We start from the raw sequence: 22,859 nt of genomic DNA, 5'->3' as shown, positions 1-22,859 counted from the left end.
AATGCTCAGGAATAATAAACGCCAAATTCAGGAGAGTGAATATCTCTTTGGGAAAGGGTTGTAACCTGAGAGGTGGCGAGGTGGCTTCAAGCGTATTGTACTGGTTTTTCTTAAACTTGCGGTAAGTGCCCATGTATTTGTTAATTCACACAAGAAATAGTAACTATTTAGTGCCTACTATGTACCATGCACTGCTCTAGACACTGAAGTTAAAGAACAAACAAAAGCTCCTGCCTTTATGGAGTCTGCATTCTAGCAAATGTGAAATATTGTACATTTTTGTATGTCTTAAGTGTTTCATTATAAAACATTTTAAAGTTTAATGAGAAGAAATATGGGAGTGAAACTTCCATTTTATTTCTTTTCAACCCAAGAACTGCAGTCGGGGCCTCAGCAGTGAGAGCACAGAGTCCTAACCTCTGGACCACCAGGGAGTTCCCTGAACCTTCCATTTTAAAATAGTAAAGACGCTCTCTTCTTCAGGAAATCACCAAAAAGCAATAAGGAGGTGGAAAAGCCCTTTGTCCAAGGAAACTGGAAGATAAAAGTTTAGGAAATAGGCAGGAGGAAGTGATTTGCAAGGTTTTAGATGGAAGATTCCTTCCCCCTACCCTCCAATTGCATTGCATTGCACTGCCGGATAGGGGAGTAAGAACTTGGTGTTAAAAGACCGTAAGAACTGTCTGAAGTGACTTTATAAAGAGGTGCAATGAACACTGCCTGTCATATCTTAAGTATTCAACCCGCCTTCTGATTGGAAAAGGTACATTTAAGTGCTGAATGATTAAGAAGAAGGTGGTGAGCCCCTTTTCTCTTTCTTAGAGACTCAGTTACACAGGGCACTGCGGAAGATGGTGAGCAGAGAAAACGCTCCTCTAGGGCGGAGGCTGCACCATCCTCACTTCCACGCCGAGGGGCGGGACGAGGACTTGAGGCTAGATAAGCGAGCTTGCGCCCCAACAGCCTCAAAGTGGGAGCGAGGGAGAAGCTTGGCGGGTAAATTGTATTAATAAATGGGCAAGGACAGGGGTCAAACCTGCTGCGTTTGCACAAGCAGCCGGACAACCCTGAACAGTACAACGACCTTCCGGGAAAACTTCGCGTTACCTGCCCGAAGGCGCCTGCGCGCTGAGAACCCTACCCTTGGAGTCACCTGTTGGAGCGCCACGCCCGCTTTGCCTTGCGCATGCGTAATACGCGCCGCACCGGTCGTGGAGTCACGTGTTAGAGCGCGAGGCGCCTCCCGCCGGGGCGCTTCCTGTCGCGGCTTCTTCGGCGGCCCAGCGGCCGCGGGAGGCCTGGGCGGTCCCCGGCGGGAGAAGGCCCGGGTCGGTTTCGGATCCGCCGCGAGGTATGCCGCGATCACGCCCTCTGGCGAGGGAAGAGGAGGGGACGGCGGGGGAGATGGAGGCGGCTGGGCAGGGCAGGGCGGCGCGTCCTGCAGCTCGGGAGTGGGGTCCCCGGCTTCCCCTCCCCTGCGCACTCCCTGCCCTTCTCTCGCCTGAGCCCGGGCCTGGTACAGCACCACTGCCCCCAGCCCGGTGCCCCCGGAGCCGCAGACTTGGCGCGTCTCACCCGCTCGCTCCGTGTCACCCGCTCAGTTGACCGCCAGCCGTTCACCCAAGTCACTGAAATCTGACGCCTGGAGTCATCCTGTGCGCCCCCTCCCGTGAGCGCACATGCAGTTAACCTCCGAGCCCTGTTGATTTTGCCCCCTAACTCGAGTCGGTCCACTTCTCTCCATCCCCAACGCCGCCCCCACGCTGTCTCAGCTTCTCCCCTTTCGCCGAGACCATTGCAAGATGCTCGGTGCCGAGACGGCTTCCAGCCTGGGTTCGCCCTCCTACTACCTTCCTTTCTGCAGCCAGAGGGATGTTTCTGAATCGCCGACCCGATCGCTTCACGTCCATTGCCTTCAGAATCATGCCCAAACTCCTTTAGGCTTAAAGGTTTTTCTCTTTTGCCCCTTGCTCACATTTTCAGCTTCGCTTGTACCATTTCTTGTCTCACACTTTATGCCCCACTAATCCCAGTTTAGTTTTCCTGTGCAGGTCAAGCTGTTGTCACCTCAGAACCATTATCAGGTTGTTCCCTATGTTTGGAATCCTATTCCCCTTCCTTCCCCCCAAAATCTTCATAACTCAGCACTGGCACCACCGTCTCCAAGAAGCCTTTTCTCTCTGCTGGGTAAGGGGCCGCCCCTGGGCACCCGTGGCCCCTGGCGCAGCCCTGTGTGGGTTTTGTCCAGTGATGAGGGACTCTCCGCCATGTAAATGTTCTTTGAGGACTGACACCATGTCAGATTCATTCTTGCGCTCACAATGCCCAGGACACTCTGATGCACAGTAGGTCCTATGAATGGTTGTGAGGTCTCTGAGTGAATCAGAATGCTGAGTCAGATTTCTCTAGAGCAGAACTGTCCAATAGAACTTTCTGCAGTGATGAAAATGTTCATTATTTGTGCTGGCTGATGGTAGCCACCAGCTGAGGAACAGGATTTTTAACTTGATTAAATTTAAACATAAATAGCCACTTATGGCTACTGTGTTTAACAGCACAGTTTTAGAGCCTTTTTGAATCCTACCCAGCCTTATGCCCACCCTATACCTAGAGTTACTTCTCTGAACTTGCCTTCTTAAGCCACTCACCACTCAACCACTTGGGTTTAATCCAAATTTGTCAGTCAGTTCGGTAACTTTTTATTGTGTCCACACTCCCCCCGCCTTCAGCCTATTAACAGGTGGCTACGTCCCTTTCGTCTTCCATGGTGCTTGCTTCAGTGCTATACTTCCAGGGCTGGTGTTTCAGCCTTGGGTGTTAAGCATTGCCTTGCTTTCTCTGAGTTGGGCGTTTACTAACCACACCCATTGGGGGCGGGGCTTGTAGGCTGCTCCAGTCTGAGCCTCTTCGACTCCCCATTAGACAAGTGTCCAGGCTGCCAAGATGCCAGGGCCAAGACCTCGGAAGGGCCCTCAGGCCAATGACCAGGGTGTGGCAGCTGCCAAGCAGGTACGGATATACAGCCTCCTTTACCTTCACCTTCACCTTCACCTCTGGGTCAGTCTGAGCGTGAGGGTCTCTGACAACTCGGGCAAACTGGGTCACCTGTGTGGTTTCCCTGTTCGTCTAGAGACTCTGAGCCATGCCTCCTGGAGTTGGCAGAACCCTTAGAGACCCTGTGACCCGCCCCTGCCACACACATGTGGGAGATGAGGCCTGAACTCTCGTGTGTTTCAACCCAGGCTTCCTCCTGCCATGGCCACCTCCATATGAGTGATCTGGAGGGTTCAAGAACTGCCAGGGTTTAGGGTGTTCTGATGGAGTCTCAGTGCTCTCATGGATTCCTCATTTAGGGCCACAGCTTTGCTTGCCCACAACTTGGGCTGTGGCCCAAGTCGGGGACTGATGGGGTCTCTAATTTTCTCCCTTTATTTCTTCTGGGTGCAAGTTCTGAGACTTATTAGCCCATTTTTATTGTCTTAAAGAGGCAGGTAAGGGAGGTGGTAGGATAAAGGGCATAGACTCAAGACACAAGACCTTATTTTAAATTCTAGCTCTGCTACTTAAAAGGCTGTCTCAGTTTCATCTGAAAATGGAGATAAAAATAGGACCTTTGCTTGGAGTAGTCAAATTCGTAGAGACAAAGAGTAGAACAGTGGTTACGGGGGAGGGGGGAATGGGGAGTTGTTTAATGGGTACAGAGTTTACAGAGTTTCAGTTTTGCAAGGTAATAAGCGTTCTGTGGATGGATGGTGGTGATTGCTGCATAGCACTGTGGATGTACTCAACGCCACTGAACTCTACACTTAAACACTGTTAAGATGGTAGTTTTCACGCTACATGTGTTTTACCACACTTTAAAAGAACTAGGACGTATCTCAGGATCATGAGACGTAACTGAGACGACCGCACAGGGCGCCACGACATGCCCTGCCTGGCAGCTACTGCTGTTACTGTTGCCAGTAATCATAACGGCAGTGTGACCTTACTGGGTTCTTTGTTGAGTCACCAGGGAGATAAGCATCCCAGGGGGTAGTGTTGCAGGCCTCAGTTTCCCTTTCTGCACATTAGGCCCCACAGACAGCGAAGGAGCCGCTGAGCTCCTGGAGGCTGGCTCTGGGGCTGGGCTCCACCCTCTGCCTCGTTGTGTGTCTCCTCTCAGCTTGGGCTGTTCATGGAGTTCAGCCCTGAGGACATGCTGCTGGGGATGGAGGAGACTGAAGATGATGGGGACCTGGAGGCTGAGCTGCTGGCCCTCACTGGGGAAGCAGGGACCACAGGCAAGAAGCCAGTACCCAAGGGTCAGGGTGAGTTTGGAGCACTTGATGCTGGGACCGGGTGGGCTCTGCAGGGGGTGGGGAGGGTCCTCTCCTCACAGCTGTGGGGAGCCGGCCAGATCATCTGGTCCTTCTGATATCCATATCCCTTCTGCAGCGTTCCCACCAAGAGGCCATCTTGCCCTGGTCACTTGCCTATGTGATGGGGAGCTCACTCCCTTCTGGACTGCGCCCTTTCCCTTGTGGACAGTCAGCAGTCTGAGTCGCAGGCTGACTCAGGTCCCTATCCTTAGCCCTAGCCAGGGCCTGGTATAGACTAGGGGCTCAGCACAGACTGAACTGGGCACATCATGAGTGCACAGAAATTGTGTCAAATGAATGAATAAGTGGCATCTCCCTCCCCAGCTTGGAAGAGGACAGAGACCTGAAGCCTGGGAGGGTCAGAGGGTCTAAACCAGGAACCCTTAGAGAGAACCATCTCCCATCCCATGTGCTCCTGAGCTGAGGACAAGGAGAGGACCCAAGAAGGGGCTCACTGGTCTGGGAGAACAATGGCCATCACTTCTCTCTCAGTCCAAACCTGCTTTGGGTTTGGTGAGCCTGGGTTTGAATCTTGGCTCTGCCATTTACCAGGATTGCAATGTTAGGAAAATTAATAAAGTTCTCAGTTTACTCATACATAAAATGTGGATAGTATTACCTGTCTTTTTTTTTTTTTTTTTGGCTACACTGCACAGCTTGTGGGATCTTAGTTCCCCAACCAGGGATTGAACCCAGGCCCTCAGCAGTGAAAGCGCAGAGTCCTAACCTCTGGACCGCCAGGAATTCCCAGTATTACCTATCTTGCATAATTACTGTGAAGCTCAAATGAATGTTAAAAATCCTTATATATATGTGAAAGGTGTGGTTAGGGGGAGTGGATGGATATGTCTGTGAATAACTACCACAGCAAAAGTGCCAAGAAGGGAGCAGCTTGTTGCCTGTTGGAGGCCTGGACAGGTTTCCCTGCTGAGGGTCTTCTGTGCTGGGTCATAAAGGAAGAGCAGAGGTGGGCCTTTGGCTGTGGGAGGGAAGGAGGATTTCTTCCTGGGTGTGCCTGCCGGCTCAGTGGATTGAAGACCTTCCTTTACTCCTTGGGAATCTGAGTTGCTGTGACCCTCTTCCCCCAGCCCCCCTGCCTATGGCCCACATCGAGAAGTTGGCGGCAGACTGCATGCAGGATGTGGAGGAGGAGGAGGAGGAAGGGCTGGAGGACGATGCAGACTTGCTGGTGCGTCTGCCGGGCTGGTGTTGGAGGGCTCTGTGGTCAAGCCTGCGGAGGAGGCCTGGGGTGTTTCCCTCTGTGTGCTCTGATGCTGACTGAGTGCCTTGCCCTTGGGCCCTTTTCCTGACTGTATGGTGTGAGATCTGTCCCCTTTGATGTGTAGTCTGAGCTCTGTACTTGGGGATTCTCAGATTTGGAGGCTTCACTGATTTCAAGCCTATCCCTGGTCAGATTAAAGGAGTGTTTTGGTAAAGGGGCCTTTCAAGCACAGTGAGTGATAACGGAAATACTGCTGGGGGAGCATGTCCTTGATTCTCAGGTCCTGTCGTGGGTATGGTCATGAGGCTCCCCAGCTCCTGGGACTTGTGTCTCTCCAGACTGAGCTGCAGGAGGTCCTGGGTGCAGATGAGGAGGCTGGGCCCTTGGATGGCGATGAGACAGCCAGCCCAGGTGGCTCTGAGAAGGAACAGGAGAACATTGAACCTCCAGTGCAGACAGCTCTCCTAACAGCTTCAGTCCCAGCGGCTCAGGTGGGTTCTGGAGGGTCCAGTGTGCCTTTGTCCATGTCCCTTGTGCTTGCATGTCCATGTATAACACACACGGAGGACGGCTTGCCTAGGAAGACTGTGGTAACCCTTTCCAGGGCCCTCCTTCAGCAGCTGCCCCAAGCAGAGGCTGAGCCCAAGAAACTCCTTGGTGGTTGCCGGCCTCAAAGGCCTCTCTGTTCTCCCAGACCGCCCCCTGCAGCCATTTCCTGGCCTCCACAGATTGTCTGGGCCTCTGTGTTTGCCTCTGACATGGCCTCTGGCCTCTCCAGTGAGTCTTTGCCTCCCACCTTGAGGCTTTTAGGTTCTTCCTTCTCCTTGAATCCAAGAGCTTCATTTTCCGGGGCAGCTTCCTTGCAGGGAGGGAGCAGTAAGGGCCTAGCTGGCCCTGGAGTGGCCAGGCCCTGAACTCAAGTATCTACAGGCTGGAGGGCCTCAGGGGCTGCAGGCTCTGCTGGAGGATCGGATCCACAACTACCGGGAGGCGGTGGCCAGCGCCAAGGAGACAGGTGAAGCAGCCAAAGCCAGGCGCTGTGAGCGCGGCCTGAAGGTGGGTTGTGCTCGGCTGGGGAGCAGGGCTAGTAGTGGGGCTGAGGGCAGTGAGGGCAGAGGGTGAGGCACAGGAGGAGCTTGGGCCAGCGGAGGGGAAGCCTCCCCGCCAGCCTCGCGGAGGTGAAGGATGCTGGGCCTGTCTTTGAGCAGGGTCCAGGCCGTGATGGCTGGCTAGGTTTCTGGTTCTTCTCTCCCTCAGACTCTGGAGTCCCAGCTGGCTGCTGTGAGGAAAGGCAGGAAGATCAGTGAGGATGAGATCCCACCTCCAGTGGCCTTGGGCAAGAGGCCCCTGGCCCCTCAGGAAACAACCGACAGGAGCCCTGAAGCAGAACCCCCAGCTGCCCGCTCCGTGGAGCCAGGTATCTGGAGAGAGTCAGATCCCATGCTGGTTCCCAAGGTCAGAGCTCAAGGTCAGAGCCCAAGGCCTGCCTCCCCATCCTGCCGTTGTTCCCTTGCTGTCGGTCACACCTTCCCTAAGAGGTCCTCAGGCCAACCAGACCTGGAGGCACTGGTGACCTTCTTTGCCTTTCATGTCCTCTCTGTGGACTTTTTGTTTCTCCATAGACAACCCCTCCCAGCCTGAGACAAGCCTCTTGGGCAGCCCTAGTATTTCTGGCCCCCCTGATTCAGACCCAGACCCACGGGCCTTGCTGTTGGCCCGACAGAGAGAGTACAAAGTGGCTGCCCTGAACGCCAAGCGGGCTGGAGACCTAGATCGTGCCCGAGAGCTCATGAGGATTGGGAAGGTATGGCATCTGGTTCAGAGGTCCTGTGTCCAATCCCTCATTTCACAGATGGGGCGGTGACCTGCTCAAGGTCACACAGCTCGACTGAGCTTCAGTGAGACTGGCCTAAGGGGGAGTTTTTCAGCCCAGATCCTTGGGGTTCCCTGGCTTATGCCCACACCTGCTTTTCTTCCTACTGCAGAGATTTGGGGCCGTCCTGGAGGCCCTGGAGAAGGGGCAGCCTGTGGACCTGAGTGCCATGCCCCCTGCACCTGAGGGTCAGTGTGGGAATGGGCGGGGGGAGCCTGCTCAGGCTGGGGCTGGGGCTGGCCAGGCACCCCACCCACACCTACACCTCTGCTCTGGGTCCCCCAGACCTGAAGCCCCTCCCACAGGCTTCCAAGGCCTCCACAGCACCCTCCGATGTACACCCAGCAGTGGAGCGAGTGCAGCCAGTGATGGCCTCTGACATCCCGGCCACCCCAGGTAGGACCAGCTGATGAGACTATGGAGTGGGGGTCTGGGGGGAGGCAGGCAGAGCTGAGGCCATCTCCTTTCTCCTTTCAAGCAGCCCCTACTGAGCCACAGACAGTGCTAGACGCCCTGCAGCAGAGGCTGAACAAGTACCGTGAGGCGGGCGCCCAGGCTCGGGGCAGTGGGGATGAGCGCAAGGCCCGGATGCACGAGCGCATTGCCAAGGTGGGCCTGCGGCTTCCCTCCTCGGCTGGCTGCTGTCTGTCTGCTCCCTGGTCTTTGAGTCTCCATCCATCTGTCTCTCTCTGGAGCTCTTGCTGCCTCAGGGGCTCTGTTTCCTCCTGGGGCTGCTCATCCTGTCTCTCCCTGAGTGGAGCCCACAGACTGCTGCCCACCAGCAATCCCTCCCTTCCTTCCCTTGCAGCAATATCAAGATGCCATTCGAGCCCACCGAGCAGGACGGAAAGTTGACTTTGCTGAGTTGCCTGTTCCTCCAGGTGAGTGGGGCTTGGCCTGGGGGCTTATGAGGTCCCTGAGCAGGATGGGGGGAAGGGGAAATGATTTCTCACAGATCTGCCTCCGCTCTGGGGGAGCCACCCATCCCAGCCGTGCCCAGGAGGACCCACACAGGACCGGCAGGAATCCGGTGCCTCCCCAAGGCTACCCGAACCCTCTGCCAGTTGTCTCTCTTCTACAGGATTCCCCCCTATACCTGGCTGGGAGCCCACTATGGGTACTGAGGAGGATGTGGTGGCAGCTACTTTAGCAGCTGCCCAGAAACTGGCCTCCTCCAAGGATGCAGCCCCCACAGAGGAAGATGAGGACGAGGACAAGGTTTGGCTGAGTGCCCGAGGCTCCAGGGGTTGGTGGGGGGAAACAGCAGATGAGGGGTGAACCCAGACACTGGTGTCTGTACTAACAAGCCCAGCGAGGTAGATATTCTTTCTTCTACTTTACAGAGAAAAAACTTGGGCAAGGGCACCCAGCTAGGAATTAGCAGAGCTGGATTCAGACCCAGGTGTTTCTGACTCCAGAGCCCAGGTTTGATCCCCATTACCCTGCTGTCTCATGTTGGGAGGTTAACTCAGGGAGCTTCTGAGGCGGCTTCTAGCTCTGAGACTCTCTAGGGCCCACGAGGGAAAGCCATTCATTTCAGGTCACACAGTGAGTAGTACAGTGTTAGGAAGAGAGCCCGAGTCTGCAAACTGCCATGGCCGGGGTGGGGAACAGCCTCCGGTGACAGCCTCCTGGGAACCTGCAGGATGAGCCCCCAGCCCAGGCCCCAGTGGCCAAGAAGCCAGCACAGCCTCTGGTCCCTTCATCCCGGCCCCTGCCTGAGCCCAAAGCCTCGAGTTCTAAGGAGTCACTGAGCCCAGCTGGTGAGTTGGGGAGAAGAGGGATGGAGGAGTGAAGGCCCTAGTGAGAGGCAGGCATGGCTCTAACCAGCGTCCCCTCCCTCCAGTGCGAGAGCAGGTGGCCCTGCTGCAGGCACGGAAACTGCAGTACCAGCGGGCAGCCCTGCAGGCCAAGCGTGGCCAGGACCTGGAGCAGGCCAAAGCCCATCTGCGGGTGGCCAAATCCCTTGAGGCTCAGATCATCCAGGTGCGAGCTGGCCGACCTGTGGACCTCTCCAAGGTGAGTGTCGCCTGATTAACGAGCAGCAGGACTTCTCAGGCAGAGAGGTGGGTGGCCAGCTGGACGTGCAGACTGTGAACAAGGTGGCTGCTTGGAGGAGGTGGGACCTGAATAGGATGTGGTGACAGCTGAGAAAGCCTTGTGCGTATGCGTCTGTCTACCCCATGACCCCAAGAGAGGCCAGGGGAGGCCAGGGGGGCTGCCTGTGGTGAGAGCTGACTAGGCCGGGCAAGGCCAGAGGAAAGCAGGGCATTGTAGCAGCCTGGGATAGGATGGCAGGCAATGAGTTCACATCACTGGAGGTTACTAGAAGCTGGAGAAACATTTCGTTTGGATTCCTGTGTCTGTTAGGCTCAGTAGAGGAATAATCTGACTCTTGAGGCCCCTGAGGGGCCTTGTGACCTGGGCAGGTGCCTTCACCCTTAACGGATGAGGAGGGTGACTTCATCCTGATCCACCATGAGGATCTGCGACTCTCTCAGAAGGCTGAGGAGGTGTATGCCCAGCTACAAAAAATGCTTCTGGAGCAACATGAGGTCAGTAGACTGCTTGTCTGTCCTCCCCTTTCAGTGCCCACAGCCTCCCCTTGGTGAAAGGCAAGATAGGATTCAAATTCTAGCTCTTCGACTTACTTAGCTGTGTGATCTTGGGTAAGGCACTTCCCTTCTCTGAACCACCTTTTCCTCATCTATAAAATGGATGATTAATGCCCCTCTTGCAGGGTGGTTATGAAGTTCAAACAGAGTGGAGGGGGAATTACTTTGAAGATGGGAGGAAGAAGTGTTTGGGGAGACAGATTGTGTGTGTGTGTGTGTGTGTGTGTACATATGTAAGATATACATAGATGTATAGTTGGGTGTATGTGTATCTATCTGAACGGCTGCCTGCAAGTCTGCTTTCTAAAGTGACGTTTCTACTAGGTTTTTTTTTTTAAATTTATTAATTAGTTTATTTTTGGCTGCCTTGGGTTTTTTTTGCTGCGCGTGGGCTTTCTCTAGTTGTGGCGAGCTGGGGCTACTCTTCATTGCCGTGCGTGGGCTTCTCATTGCCGTGGCTTCTCTTGTTGTGGAGCACAGGCTCTAGGAGCACAGGCTTCAGTAGTTGTGGCTCGCGGGCTCAGTAGTTGCGGCTCGTGGGCTCTAAGGCGCAGGCTCGGTAGTTGTGGCGCATGGGCTTAGTTGCTCCACAGCATGTGGGATCTGCCCGGACCAGGGCTCGAACTCGTGTCCCCTGCATTGGCAGGCGGATTCTTAACCACTGCGCCACCAGGGAAGTCCCTTTCTGTTAGGTTTTAAAGAAGAATAGGAGTTTGCTAAGGGAATTTAGGGAAATGGCTATCCTCAGGAGAGGAAACAGCAAAAACTCAGAGAAGTGCAATGGGACTTGGGAGCGGTGAATTTGAGGTACCTGTTGGAGGAGAGGGGTGAGGCTACAGAAGGTTGGCCCTTTCAGAAGTCAGGCCTCGAAGGCCAACCTAGACGGGTCCTGCTCTGGACTCTGGATTCACTCTGAGCCCCCATTTTCAGAAGTGTGTGCTGTTCTCCAAGCAGTTTATGCACCAGGGCAATGTGGCCGAGACTACCCGGTAAGTGCGGGGCTGGGGCTGGAGCTTGTGGGGTGGGGAGCAGAAAATGAGCCCTGCCATGCTGATGTGCACACCTGTCCCTGTCAGGTTTGAGAAGCTTGCTCAAGACCGCAAGAAGCAGGTTGAGATCCTGCAGCTGGCCCAGGCCCAGGGCCTTGACCCTCCCAGCCACCACTTTGAGTTGAAGACGTTCCAAACTGTGAGGTGCCAAAGCCTAAGGGAGACCGTGGCTCCAGGCAGGGACTGGGCAAGAAGCTGGGAGCCAGGGGTGGAGACTTAGGCCCCTTGAGTGAGGCTTCCCAGGCTTGACCCTGACGTATGCCCTGGGGCTGGGGAGCAGTAGGACATGGTGCCTGTCTGAGGAGGGGCTCTGAGCTGTGTGGTGGCTGGGGAAGGAGCCCTGGACTAGGGGTCACAGACTGAGGTCTGCACGCCAGTTCTGCTCCTTCTACTCAGACAAGCTTTGCTTCCCGGGGCCCACTCTCCTCTCGGCCACCACCCTGCTGGGTAGGCAGCCACTGGAAGAGGGGACCTTTTCCTACTGCTCTCCTTCACTTTGGGCTCTTTCTCCTTGCTTCCTGGCTCTAGGATCTTCGCAGAACTCAGCAGCACAGAAATGCATCTGATTGTTGTCCGGGGAATGAACCTCCCAGCCCCTCCAGGTAGCCCTAGGGCCACCCCTACTCTAAGAGGCACTAGACTGTCTAGACTCTCTACTCCTGGCCGCTTAGAGAGGCACTGGCTCTCCCTCTGCACCAAGTGCTGGACTCCTGGCTACTCCCTCTGACCCTGACTCCTCCTTCTCCTTCATAGGGGTGACCCCTGATGACTTGGATGCTTTTGTGCGGTTTGAGTTCCACTATCCTAATTTGGTGAGATTCAGGTAGCAATAGGATCCTGTGAACCCCATCTTCCCTTCCAGGGCCCCGTGCTCTATTCTCCCCATCCCTGGAGTCTGGCTATAGGGAGGGGTTTGAAGACCCTCGGGCCCATTCCCTCTATGTGTCCCTTCCCTCAGCATTGATGTAGCCCAGAGTTCCTGGCCCTATATCTCTGTTTTTTCAAGCTGTCCTGACTCCTCTCTTCTCACTGTTTTAGGACCAGGCTCAAAAAAACAAAACAGCTGTGGTGAAAAACACAAACTCTCCAGGTAAGGACCCACGTGAGGGCTGCTTTCTCCTCCCTCTCACCCTCTGATATATCTGTGCAGCACTTGTGTTTCCAGAGTGCTTTCAGATGTATTATCTTACTTGGTCTTCTCAACTTAGGAGATAAAGGCAGGTATTACTACTACTTCTCTAAGGTAATTGGGGAAACTGAAGCTCAGAGAGGTAGAGGGACTTGCCTAGGGCCTCACAGCAAGGAGATGGTGGAAACAGGACTTGAATCCAGGAATCCTGACTCCAAGTTCCAAGCCTTGCCCATTTTGGTTTGATCTGTGTCTAACAAGAACTGTCCAAGTGGACTTCAAGGCCAGGACCTCGATGCTCTCTCTACCTCCCTCTGGTGGCAGTGACTCCAAATTGCAGGCAGAAAGATTGAGAGGGGAGGCCAGCCCTGGGCCAGTTTCCACTTCATCAGGGAATCCCTGGGAGCCAAGTTCCTCTGTCTTCTCCCCACTCTTGCAGAATTTGATCAGCTCTTCAAACTAAACATCAACCGAAACCACCGGGGCTTCAGGAGGGTGATTCAAAGCAAAGGAATCAAGTTTGAAATCTTCCACAAAGGGTGAGGGCTCTGGTCAGTCACACTGCCAAGGTGGGCTGGGAGGGAGGATTGGTTTCTGTTGCTGCTGCTGCCCCTGCTACTATTCAGTTTTCTTGTGCTGGGTTTAGCCAGCTCATTTCTGCCTTCCCTGCCCAGTCCAATCCTCTGCCGACTCTTGGCTTTCCAGATCCTTCTTCAGAAGTGACAAGCTGGTCGGCACAGCCCACCTGAAACTGGAGCGTCTGGAGAAAGAGTGTGAGATCAGAGAGATTGTGGAGGTAGGGTGGGAAAACCGGAGGACTTGGCAAGAAAAGAGCCAATGTTCACTGAACATCAGTCCCTCTTGTGGTTTTTTTGTGCCCATTAATTTAAAAATATCCAGAAGTGTGCTATAGAGTATGTGCTATACCCATTTCACAAATGAAGAGATTCAGAGGGTCTGAGAAAATTTCATAGCGTCACCCAGAAAGGAAGTAGCTACAATCCTTCCAAGACGCTCTGCACTACTCAGGTTCCCAGGGATGGTGGATTAGGGGGCTTTTGAGGGGCCTGATCATGGCTGTCAACTTGGCACACACAAATTCCTAGGTGTCTGGGGGCAGGTTATGGTTGAGGCAGTTGTCTGGCAACATGATGAAGTAGAACAACCTCTGGACATAAAGTTGATAATGTATTTCCAGAGGAGGGACCCACCAGAACACAGCTAGTCCGTGTTTAGGAATCGGCCCCAGGAGCTCCTTAAGCTTCCCTGAACTCACTGTATTTCACAGGGACTCCCAGAGCTTGCCCCTGATGACGAGGCAACTGAGGTTCCCAGAGGAGAAGGGTGTTCAACAAGCTCGTACAGAGCATCTCTGGCACAACTAGGCCCAGACCCTGGCTGATGCCTTCGTGGGCTGGGGCTTTTCCCACTACATTGCCTCTGCCTGTTTGGGGGAGTTCTTAAGTGGGGCCTGCTTTGTATCAGCCCCAGTGAGGTTGGTTAGACTCACAAGCCTGTAGCACTGCTTTGAACTCCAGCCGCCCCTTCTGCATAGGAGGGAAGCAGCATGGCAGCTGGCAAGACAAGCGAGTCCTGACCTTGCTGCACAGTGGCTGTGTGACGGGATCGGTCACTTCTCTCTGGGCCACCTGTGAGCTGAAGGTTTGGGCTCAGTCGTTTTTCAGGCCGCACCTTGAAGCCAGAGCATTTCTTCCAGGAGTTGCCAAGGGGACTGTGGGGAAAACTGAGTAAGCAGAGCTCTAGGTTTCTCACTCCCACTTCAGAGCATTGGTGCTTATTTGGATTTACATGACTTTTTTTTTATAAGACTGACTTACCTAAAGCCACCACCACCAAACAGCAGGAGGGTGGGGTTGTCCTGAGATGGAGACTCTTGTGTTGAGATGCAGGATGCTCTTAGCTCCTCTCTCTCCTCACCTGTGAGCACAGGGAGCTGCCTGCTCCCCCCACCTCTTTCCCCTCAGTTACCATCTCCCTCTCTGTGGTCCTCACAGGTCCTGGACGGAAGGAAGCCCACTGGGGGCAAGCTGGAGGTGAAGGTGAGGCTGCGGGAGCCTCTGAGTGGCCAGGACGTGCAGATGGTCACCGAGAACTGGCTGGTCCTGGAGCCCAGGGGCCTGTGAGGTGGGCAGCTCTCTGGGCCCTTAGAACCTCTGTCCCCTGCTCACTGCCTGGGCCCCCCAGGGACCCTTCCAGTACTCAACTCGTATCTAAGGAGAAAGCCTAGGAATTTCTCATCTGTGAGGAAGACCAAGAGGCAAAACTGTTTGTTGGGTAGCGCTCAGGCTCAGTGTCTCATGATCTTCAGTAGAACTGGGGAAGGAAGTTAACTTTCCCAGGTCTGTCTTCCCGAAACCCTTTCTAAAATCTACTTGTACATTCACTGCAGTTTAGACTTCCTGTGCTTTGTGCCCTTGTGCAACAGAAGGTCAATGTAGGGAGTGGAGTCAGGCCAGCAATTCCTCTCCAGCTTCCCCCCGCCCCCCACCCCCACTTTGCTGGCTTTAGAGGTCATTGTACATAAAGGAGATGCTGCTGCACAAGCACCAAAGACCTGTTAAGTACGTGCATTACTGACCACAGCCCTAGTCTTTCCTGTTGCTGGCCCCTCCCCAGGCCTCCACCCAAACAGGCTGGATTCCAAGATTCCCCCTACCCCTCCATCTGTCGGAGGGCAAGGACAGCCTCACTGCTCTGCCATGGAGTCTTGTAACCCCTTAACCCCTGGGTAGCAACTGCTTGCAGCTTGCCCCAGCCCCCAGTTGCACCATTTCTAAATGTGCCTTTAAAAGATAGAACTGTAAGGGATGGGAAAACTCGAGTGTGATCTGGATGCCCCGCCACACCCCCTGCTTAGGGTTGGGGCAGGGTTCTGTGACTCCAGGTGGCCAGTGGCAGCCTATCCCACACAACTCAGTTTACCCCCTCAGTTTGCCCTGCCTGTGCCTGTGCCTTGGTTCCTGACAGCTGCTGCACTAGCCTCCCTGCTTCTCAAAGCTCTCAGTGGAAGTTTGTTCAGGACTGTGTGGTGGGAAGTAAGGGTAGGGCTGTCTTGGGTTTGGTTCATGTACCTAAGACTGAAAGAATGTTATGTTAACTAGGAAAGAAAAAATATATATATGTGTATATATATTATGTAGCTGATTTTATTTAAGAAACTAGGTCTAATTAACTCATTGTAGGGGATTTACACTCTCCTCACAAAGTAACCATCAAAGTCCTTGTTTAGGACTTTGCTAAAGCCCTGCTGCTCCCTGTCACTTTTTAAAGCCAGAGTGGCGATAACATTTGTTAATTGACAGAAACTGCTGCTATGGCTTCCTCTTTTGAGACAGGGCAGGGGAAGCCTTGCCTCTTCAGCTCATCACCTAGAGAAATCCCTTAGTTTCTTCCCAAGAAATTCTCCTTTGGCTTTGTTTTTCTGAATGGATGGAGATAATGGAGGGATTTATAGTTGCAACAGATTTAATGTTCAAAACTGCAATGTTCTACATCTCTTAGAAATAAACTTTAATACCGCATCTTCCCCCCCCCCTTTTGTGAAGCATTAAGTTCAACAAAGCATTCCTGAAGATAATTTTTTAAGGCTTTATGTAACGCAGATACGTTCAACTTACTGATCACTATAGTATTGCAAATGCACAGCTCGGGGATTGAGCCTGTGTGTGTGTGTCTTTTTCTGGGATGAAGCTGGACCATGTTTCCCTGCCCTTAAGAGCAGAGCTGATAGTGGGTAACAGAGCAGGGACAACAAATAACTTTTCTGAGAGCTTGCTGGCCAGTCTTACCTATCAGAGTGAACTACCAAAAATTCCATAGATGTGAGCCTTAACCCTTAAATGCAGTCATATCTATGTTCATACAAGCAGCCATCTAGAATGAAAAGGAGGGTTGTTAGCCCTCATAAGGTGGCCTAGAGCAAAGAGGGGTGGCAAAGAGGGTTCCTGACTCAACCTAGCCTTCCCCTCAGGGTTTGCACCCAACTCACCAGTGCTAAGAGGGCTTGAAGCTTCTGCCAGCCCTAGGAATTTCTAAACTCAGTCCTCTGCTAGAAATTTGTTAGGAAGTTTTCTGTGGCTCAAAGATTTCCCATCACAACCTGTTCAATTTCATTCTGCTTAACTGCCCTTTGCTTTTTGGAAAACAGAACTTCCAGGCTGAGAGAGGCAAGACAAAGCCACCCACTGGACTTAGAGACTAAGGTTCTTAAAAGGCCTTTGTTTTAGCCATGGCATGCAGGGGGTCACTGGCAGGGGAGGAGCCTGCCCAGCTTCATCTTGTCCTAAGATTTATCCAAATGCAGCAACTCAGCATCGCAGATTAGTGACTTATGGGCAGTTGAGAACCAGCCACAACCCAAATCATTTTTAAATTTTAAAATTTCTTTTCAATTTAGTGCACATTTTCTTCTGAATTAGTGAACTGGATAAAATATGGAAGAAATTTATCTCAGAATCAGGAAGTCTTGCTCACAATTAAAGGGCAGACTAGTTTGTTTTATTATTTTCCTTTCTTATAGCACTATTCTGAAGCCTGCATTGTTGCTTCCCAATTTTTGAGATCTTGCCCCTTAAGTAAAGGCAACTGCTTTTAAGATGAAACTGTGGGGCTGAGACTGGTAGAAGGTAGAGGCAGGTAGCTTGCACCTGGTCCAGTTCCATCACAGATTCTTCCCTTCTCTGGGCCTCAGCTTCCCAAACTCTAAAATGGGCGTTATCATTCCTATTCTACTCCTTATCCCTTCTGGCTACATTACAATCCTCCAAATCCCATTACTGTCATTATTAAAATTATTTTAGCATTATTATTAAAACAGAAACCACCGTCACAAACTTGCTCTAGAAACAGTGTTCAGCAGATTGCTTGCTTGTTGTCTGAAATGCATTAAATGCATAAATTATTCCCCAGATGACTAGTTATGATAGAAGTAAATTTGGTTGGAAATTCTGAGCTCACCAGCATTCAGGAAACACTGTGCATGAGGGAAGACACTAGATGGGAACTTATACAGGTCAAAGTTGCATATTTCTGTAGCCCCAGAGTCCGTTAGGTGCTCAGATAAGAGTTGACAAAAAGAAATGGAGAAACTACATTGCCGAGCATTTGGTAAGAATTTAGTTTTTAAAAATTTAATGTTACCAGAATGGCAATTCTGTTCCTCTTTATAAGGATCTCTGTATCTCAATCTAAGTTTACATTATAGAAGAATCTGCCTTATTTAGAAATGTGGTGTTTCAGTTCTATACAATATATAGTGTATAAAAACAAAAATGAAACGAGGGAAAACAGTGAACTAGCTTTGGCTATTTTATGCCCAATTCCACAAGATGATTTTACTAAACATAAAGGACATTTTATGCAATTGAGAATGGACCTGACTGTGCAGGGCCAGAGTAGGGGAATTTAAAAGTTTGCACTGATCCCAGAAGGTATGTATAACTGCAAGATCTATTTAGGTGGCAGGAAGAAAGGTAACTTCTCTAGGAGGACAGGACCAAGGGAGCCAGCTCCTACAGAAGCTCCAATTTATATTTAGACCAAGCTAGATGTTACACCCAAATACCTACTACTATTATTAACCCTGTTATTAATACCCTTGTTGTTAACAAGTGCATCCTGTGCCTGTCAGGTTTGGGGGGTGACAGTCCCAGGGCTCGGTCCTTACAAGCTGGTGTTCGGTGGGCACCCATTCTTTTCTTGCCTTAGAAGCTCCAAGTCTACGGGAAAGGTCACAATCCCAGCTCTCTGCAGCCACCATCAGCGAAGGCTGTGGAGAGGCAGATGTAGAATGTCGATTTCCCCCACCATGGAAGAGCACTAAACCTAGCTAGACACACTTGGGCCTCAGAAAACAGCTGTTGCCCTAAACGTAGTTCCACAGCCTGTAACTGCCAAGTGCTAAGCCCAGCTCCAGCCACTGAGGAGCAGCCTCTCACTGTCTCAGAGGCCCGCACTAGCTTCCAGGGGCTTCTTGGAGTTGCGCTTTCACTGCAGAGGGACCAACCTCTCGCTTGGCCTGGGTGTTTAGAAGATGCCAGTGACAAGGAAGTGAGTTGCCCTAGAGCAGTGTTTTTCAAACTGTGGGTTGTGAAATCTATTTGGTCTGTGACCAAAATAAATTCTTAATGAAGGAGAAAATGATCAGAGTGCATCACATATATTATTTGGTAAACCAAATAATACCATTTGGTAAATAATTTGGTAAACCAAATCTTGGCTTCTAATACCACTTCCTCTAAAAAACAAACAAACAAACAAACAAACAGGCTGATTCCAAGGCTGGGACAGGGTTAACCCAAGATGGCCCTGGGGCATCTTGTTAGGCCAGAAAAGGAAGTGTTCAGAAAAATGTTAGGAGCGTGTCACAAGGATGTGGGAGCTCACCTGAAGGGGTTCTCTCTGGCCAAAGCTGAGACCATCTGAGCACCAAAATAATGAATTAGAACCATTTAAAAAGTAATCCCAAGTCCATAATGAAAACTAATTACATGAATAAATAAGAAAGAAGGGCTTTTGCTTATAGATAATCAAGTGCAACTGATAAAGGTAGAGGAAGTGCTGGAATTGAGAAATCATTTGTAGCCATCATAGTAAAAAATCAATTCAGACAGGAAACGTCGGAGAATGCTAACTCATAAGGGGAAATTTCAGTGAGCAAGATATCTGCATGATCTGAAAGTATCTCTACATGTATTGGTTATTTGTTTCAAGGGGGAAAATATACAGTGGACAAACTGGACCACACCTTGACCAGGTGATGAAAATTTACCATCAGTGAGGGGCAGAAGGACATTAAGTGACCCCTGATGTGATGTCCTAAGAAGGACACAACACCACTTAGGTAGGGTTCTGGCCAACAATGCGTAATTCACCTGATTATGAGGAGATACCAACTGAATGCAAAATGAGGCATTTTCTATTAAGAAATGAGTTGGGGGAACCTTATTCACCAAAAATATCAATGACATAAAAGGTAAAGGTGAGTCATGACAGCAACTTACCATGTCTGTCTTATCGTGCTGGAAGCTTCACTGGAGGGGAAAGATGCTGTGAAGGACATTATTGGACAGATGCTAGGTTAAAGTATCACACCGAAGTTGAGAACTGTCCTATGGTTATGTAAGAAAATGTGCTAATTTTTAGGAAACAAACATTGAAGTATTTAGGAATAAAGGTTTATGATGTATGCAACTTACTCTCAAGTGCCTCTATTTTTTATGGAGACAGAAAAGGAAAGGAACACTGATAAAGCAAATGAGTTAATCTGTGAACAATAGCTGAATCTGGGTAAAGCATACATAGGTGGTGGTGGTGATGGATTTTTTAACTCACCACTTTCCTGGAAGTTTAAATTATTTCTCAATAAAATATTTTTTTAAATACCTATAGTGTAAGAAATTCCCTGGTGGTCCAGTGGTTAGGACTCTGCACTTTCACTGCCAGGGCCCAGGTTTGATTCCCTGGTCAGGGAACTAAGATCCTGCAAGCGGCAGGGCATGGCATAAAATAAAATAAAATACCTCTAGTGTATATTATAACTAAAAATGTCTTGGGTATATTCTGTCAGCTTTCACAGAAAGGCCCAATTCAGTGTCTCATCCACTCTGGCAGATCTTGAGAGATCCTGTAATTGGCTCTACTATCCAGGTGACCTCATTTACACTGAGTCGCCCTTCCTTGGATGGAAGAGAGATAATCCTTTGGGTCTTTGATTCACTTCAATAAATAATCTAGTAAAAACAAAAAGTCTAAGTGTGACTCCTACTTGAAGTCGCTGTGATGTAACTGGGACAAGATCAGTGTGAAACTCCTTTTTATATCCATCCTGTACAAAGAGTTCAAGACTGATGCTTCATTTTTTATTTCCCCTCTGCCCTCCCACCCCACCCTTGGTGATGGCTGTACCCATCTGAGCATTTCTGAGCACAAGACCAAAAGGAGCAGAACTCTTGTCTAAACAGTAACAGAAGGGGATTAGCTGCAAGGATAGCGTAACTGTGGTGCAGTAACAGAAGCTGCCCAGATCTTCTCGGTGGACAATGCATAGAAGACTTAGAATTATGGAACATCTGTCCCCCCAACCACCCTTTCCCACCCCGTCCCCCAAACCCCCACCCCACCCCCTCCCCCATTAATAGTGTTAACAAAATCTTAATTTTCCAGTTCTAAAGTGCAAATGATTTGGGTATGACTGCTGTTGCAACAGGTCTGAACAGAAAAAAATGAAGTCCTCTCTGTCTATGCGATGTTTTCCAGAATATAAAAGATGAGTTCCATGACGATGGGGCCCTCACTGAGCTGGCAGGTCCCTCCGTGGATCACCGGCACCAAAGCGCTGTCCAGATCGTTCATGTACTGCGAGGGAAGGGGCTGGCCATTGCTCCCTGCTTGATAGCCAACCTATACCGCAGAAAGAAGGGGATGAGAGGTTACTGGACAGAGAAGATCTCTCCAGAGGGCTGAGGGCCAAGGAGGCTGAGCAGGAAAGGAGATGTCCTCCTTGGCCAGGGGCTAGAACTGGCAGTAGACACAAACTTCTCCTTCTCTTCCCTGAATTGTCACTTACCATCCTATCATTCATCCTGCCTCTACCACATGATAGCTGTGAGACCTTGGGCCAGACACTTAATCTGTTAGGGTCTTAGTTTCCCGGGAAGGGGGGATGGGGCACAGAGAGGTATGGAATGTCAGCAGTAATACATAAACCTTTGGTTGTGAAAATTAAAACGAGAAATATACTGGGTAAACTCCCTAACACAACAGGAACTGAACACCTGTTCTTCCATCCATTCTTCCACACACCATCTTCTGAACACCTACAAACACAGGAATTCGAGGATGAATGTAAACGGGGCCCCTGCCCTCGACAGCCCTACACATTTAGCAGAAAAATGCTTGTTCTTAAATTGTTTTATGTGCGGTAATTCTCCAGCCAGATTTTCAGTACCATTTGAGAAAGGACCATAATACCTCATTTGTATTACCTTGACATGCTTAGTACAGCATTGGGCAAGACCTTTAGTAGAAAATAACTATATCTGTTGACTGATGACTAGTCAGGAAACGGAGCCAAATATATAGCCTTTCACATTTTCCCTTATAATGACATAACTCTGCATCAAAGCAGCAACACTGGGACATGTCACATGGATCTAAAATCCAAAAGAAATGTAGGGAGATTAGAGTGCTAGGCCACAGGAGAGAGACGCTGGGGAAAGGAAGTGGGGGCAGGGTGCACTAAGACTGGATTGTGACTACAAACAGCATACAAAAAGGTTAAGTAAGACAGGGAGGGAAGCCCGGCCACAGGAGACCTGAACTGACAGGAATCCCAATGGAGAAATAGTTCAAGTCCTAGCCACTACCTAGCTTGGAAATGTTGCCAGTAAGGGGTGGGAGCTGCAGAGGCCAGTCGGCAGAAGTTTGCTGTAGTTTAAGAAAACGACAGGATGTGGGACAGCTTGGGACCTGCCCTCTAAAGGAGGCAGAATGATTCCCAAAGGGCGGGGCTGGGGAGTCTCAAAGGCTGGCCCTGATGTCATTCACACCGGAGGTGGCCGGTCCTCACTTCCCCTTAGCCCACACTAAAAAGAAAAGTCCTTGCAAGAATTCAGGTGAGGAAGCCAGAGTTCCAATGGTTCAGAGAGTCTGACCAAGCAGCACATCCAGCTGTATTACCAACAGAGGGAAGGCTAAATACTGTATCTGGTCAGGCCCAAGATCCAGAGACTTACACTCTGGGTTGCAGCAGGAAAACTCACATGTCAGAAAACAGACACTGCCCAAGTCCCGCTTCAAAGGCTGAGACTCTTTACCTGATCTGAGTCAAGTGTCACACGTAGTCCCAGTTTAGTCATTCCATCTTCCTTCAGAAGCTTCAGGTGGGGACACAGAGCAAGACAAAAAGCCTTGGCAACGTGCTCGGTCAGTCGGCTGTGATCTGCGGGATCACTCAGGCAACTGTGCTGGTCATCATTTTCTAGGAAGAACACCTGGTCCCCAAACAAAAGAGACTTTTAAACTTGTGCCTAGGAGATGTAGGAAGAAGTGGGTACACCAACTCACATGTATGAGCAACCTGATTCCCTAAGATGTGCAGGAAGACCTCAGACACCACGAGGTCCTTGGGCCAAGAAAAGTAGGGCACTGATATCTTACATCTAAGAGACAGCCTCTGCCTCTCACAGTCTCTGCATCCACAAAATGGTAGCTGCTATCTGCCTATCTACCTGAAAGCCGTGGCCATGGTCATAACGGTATGTTCTACACAGAACCGGGAAAGGCTTACATTTTGCACTGTATACTTCTAAAAGGAACCCCTAATATATGGACAACTTTCTAAGAGAACGGACCTTACAGATCACGTCACCCAACACCTTCATATTACTGATTACTCATAGAAGGGGGGTGACTCGCTCAGGGCCTAGGCCAGAATCTGCCTCTTATCACAGACAGTTTTTCCCACCACATGGCTCTGCCACTGCTGAGGCCAGAGCTGTGTCAGTGTCCTTGAACTGAGCACTGCACTGGGCGCAGGCAGAAGCATAGCAGATTTGGAACTGAGACTTGAGTCCTAGTCACATAGAGGAGGG

General features: G+C 50.8%; 2 protein-coding genes across 5 annotated transcripts in view; one reads left to right on the top strand and one right to left on the bottom strand.

The window, feature by feature from the left end:
* The first annotated feature begins 1,243 nt into the window (after positions 1-1,243).
* On the top strand, positions 1,244-20,605 carry CC2D1B (coiled-coil and C2 domain containing 1B). Of its 4 annotated transcripts, XM_082615907.1 has the most exons (25): positions 1,244-1,351; positions 2,887-3,009; positions 4,163-4,307; positions 5,447-5,547; positions 5,919-6,071; positions 6,511-6,636; positions 6,838-6,997; positions 7,203-7,384; positions 7,566-7,641; positions 7,739-7,849; positions 7,932-8,062; positions 8,262-8,334; positions 8,535-8,671; positions 9,099-9,216; positions 9,300-9,472; positions 9,883-10,008; positions 10,999-11,057; positions 11,145-11,261; positions 11,646-11,719; positions 11,871-11,929; positions 12,156-12,207; positions 12,686-12,785; positions 12,952-13,042; positions 14,262-14,391; positions 20,524-20,605. In XM_082615907.1, exons 2-24 carry the CDS (start codon positions 2,944-2,946, stop codon positions 14,388-14,390), a joined length of 2,559 nt encoding a protein of 852 aa, XP_082472033.1. In that variant the 5' UTR covers positions 1,244-1,351; positions 2,887-2,943; the 3' UTR covers position 14,391; positions 20,524-20,605. The 4 variants fall into 4 exon arrangements, with proteins under 4 accessions (XP_082472033.1, XP_082472035.1, XP_082472032.1 ...); XM_082615909.1 differs by lacking the exon at positions 20,524-20,605 and having other exon boundaries at positions 7,935-8,062; positions 14,262-15,788; XM_082615906.1 differs by lacking the exon at positions 20,524-20,605 and having other exon boundaries at positions 14,262-15,788.
* The window catches only part of ZFYVE9 (zinc finger FYVE-type containing 9), a 190,163-nt gene continuing 182,008 nt past the window's right edge, over positions 14,705-22,859 (bottom strand). Inside the window, exons 18-19 of the mRNA XM_082615903.1 lie at positions 22,083-22,259; positions 14,705-20,667 (exon numbers count right to left, since the gene is read on the bottom strand). Of these exons, the coding sequence (XP_082472029.1) occupies positions 20,506-20,667; positions 22,083-22,259 (339 nt within the window). The 3' untranslated portion in view covers positions 14,705-20,505. The remainder of the gene's footprint in view (positions 20,668-22,082; positions 22,260-22,859) is intronic.

Source organism: Mesoplodon mirus (genome assembly GCF_964341445.2).
Source record: "Mesoplodon mirus genome assembly, chromosome: 3".
Taxonomy (NCBI): domain Eukaryota; kingdom Metazoa; phylum Chordata; class Mammalia; order Artiodactyla; family Ziphiidae; genus Mesoplodon; species Mesoplodon mirus.
Note: the sequence above shows the minus strand (reverse complement) of the source record. Positions and strands in the feature narration are given on the sequence as shown.

Excerpts from the sequence above, each read along its gene's own strand:
- CC2D1B (XM_082615907.1), top strand. The coding sequence starts at position 2,944 with ATGCCAGGGCCAAGACCTCGGAAGGGCCCTCAGGCCAATGACCAGGGT. Across the intron at positions 6,998-7,202 it reads TGCCCGCTCCGTGGAGCCAG|ACAACCCCTCCCAGCCTGAG; the intron begins GTATCTGGAGAG and ends GTTTCTCCATAG. Across the intron at positions 13,043-14,261 it reads AGATCAGAGAGATTGTGGAG|GTCCTGGACGGAAGGAAGCC; the intron begins GTAGGGTGGGAA and ends TGGTCCTCACAG.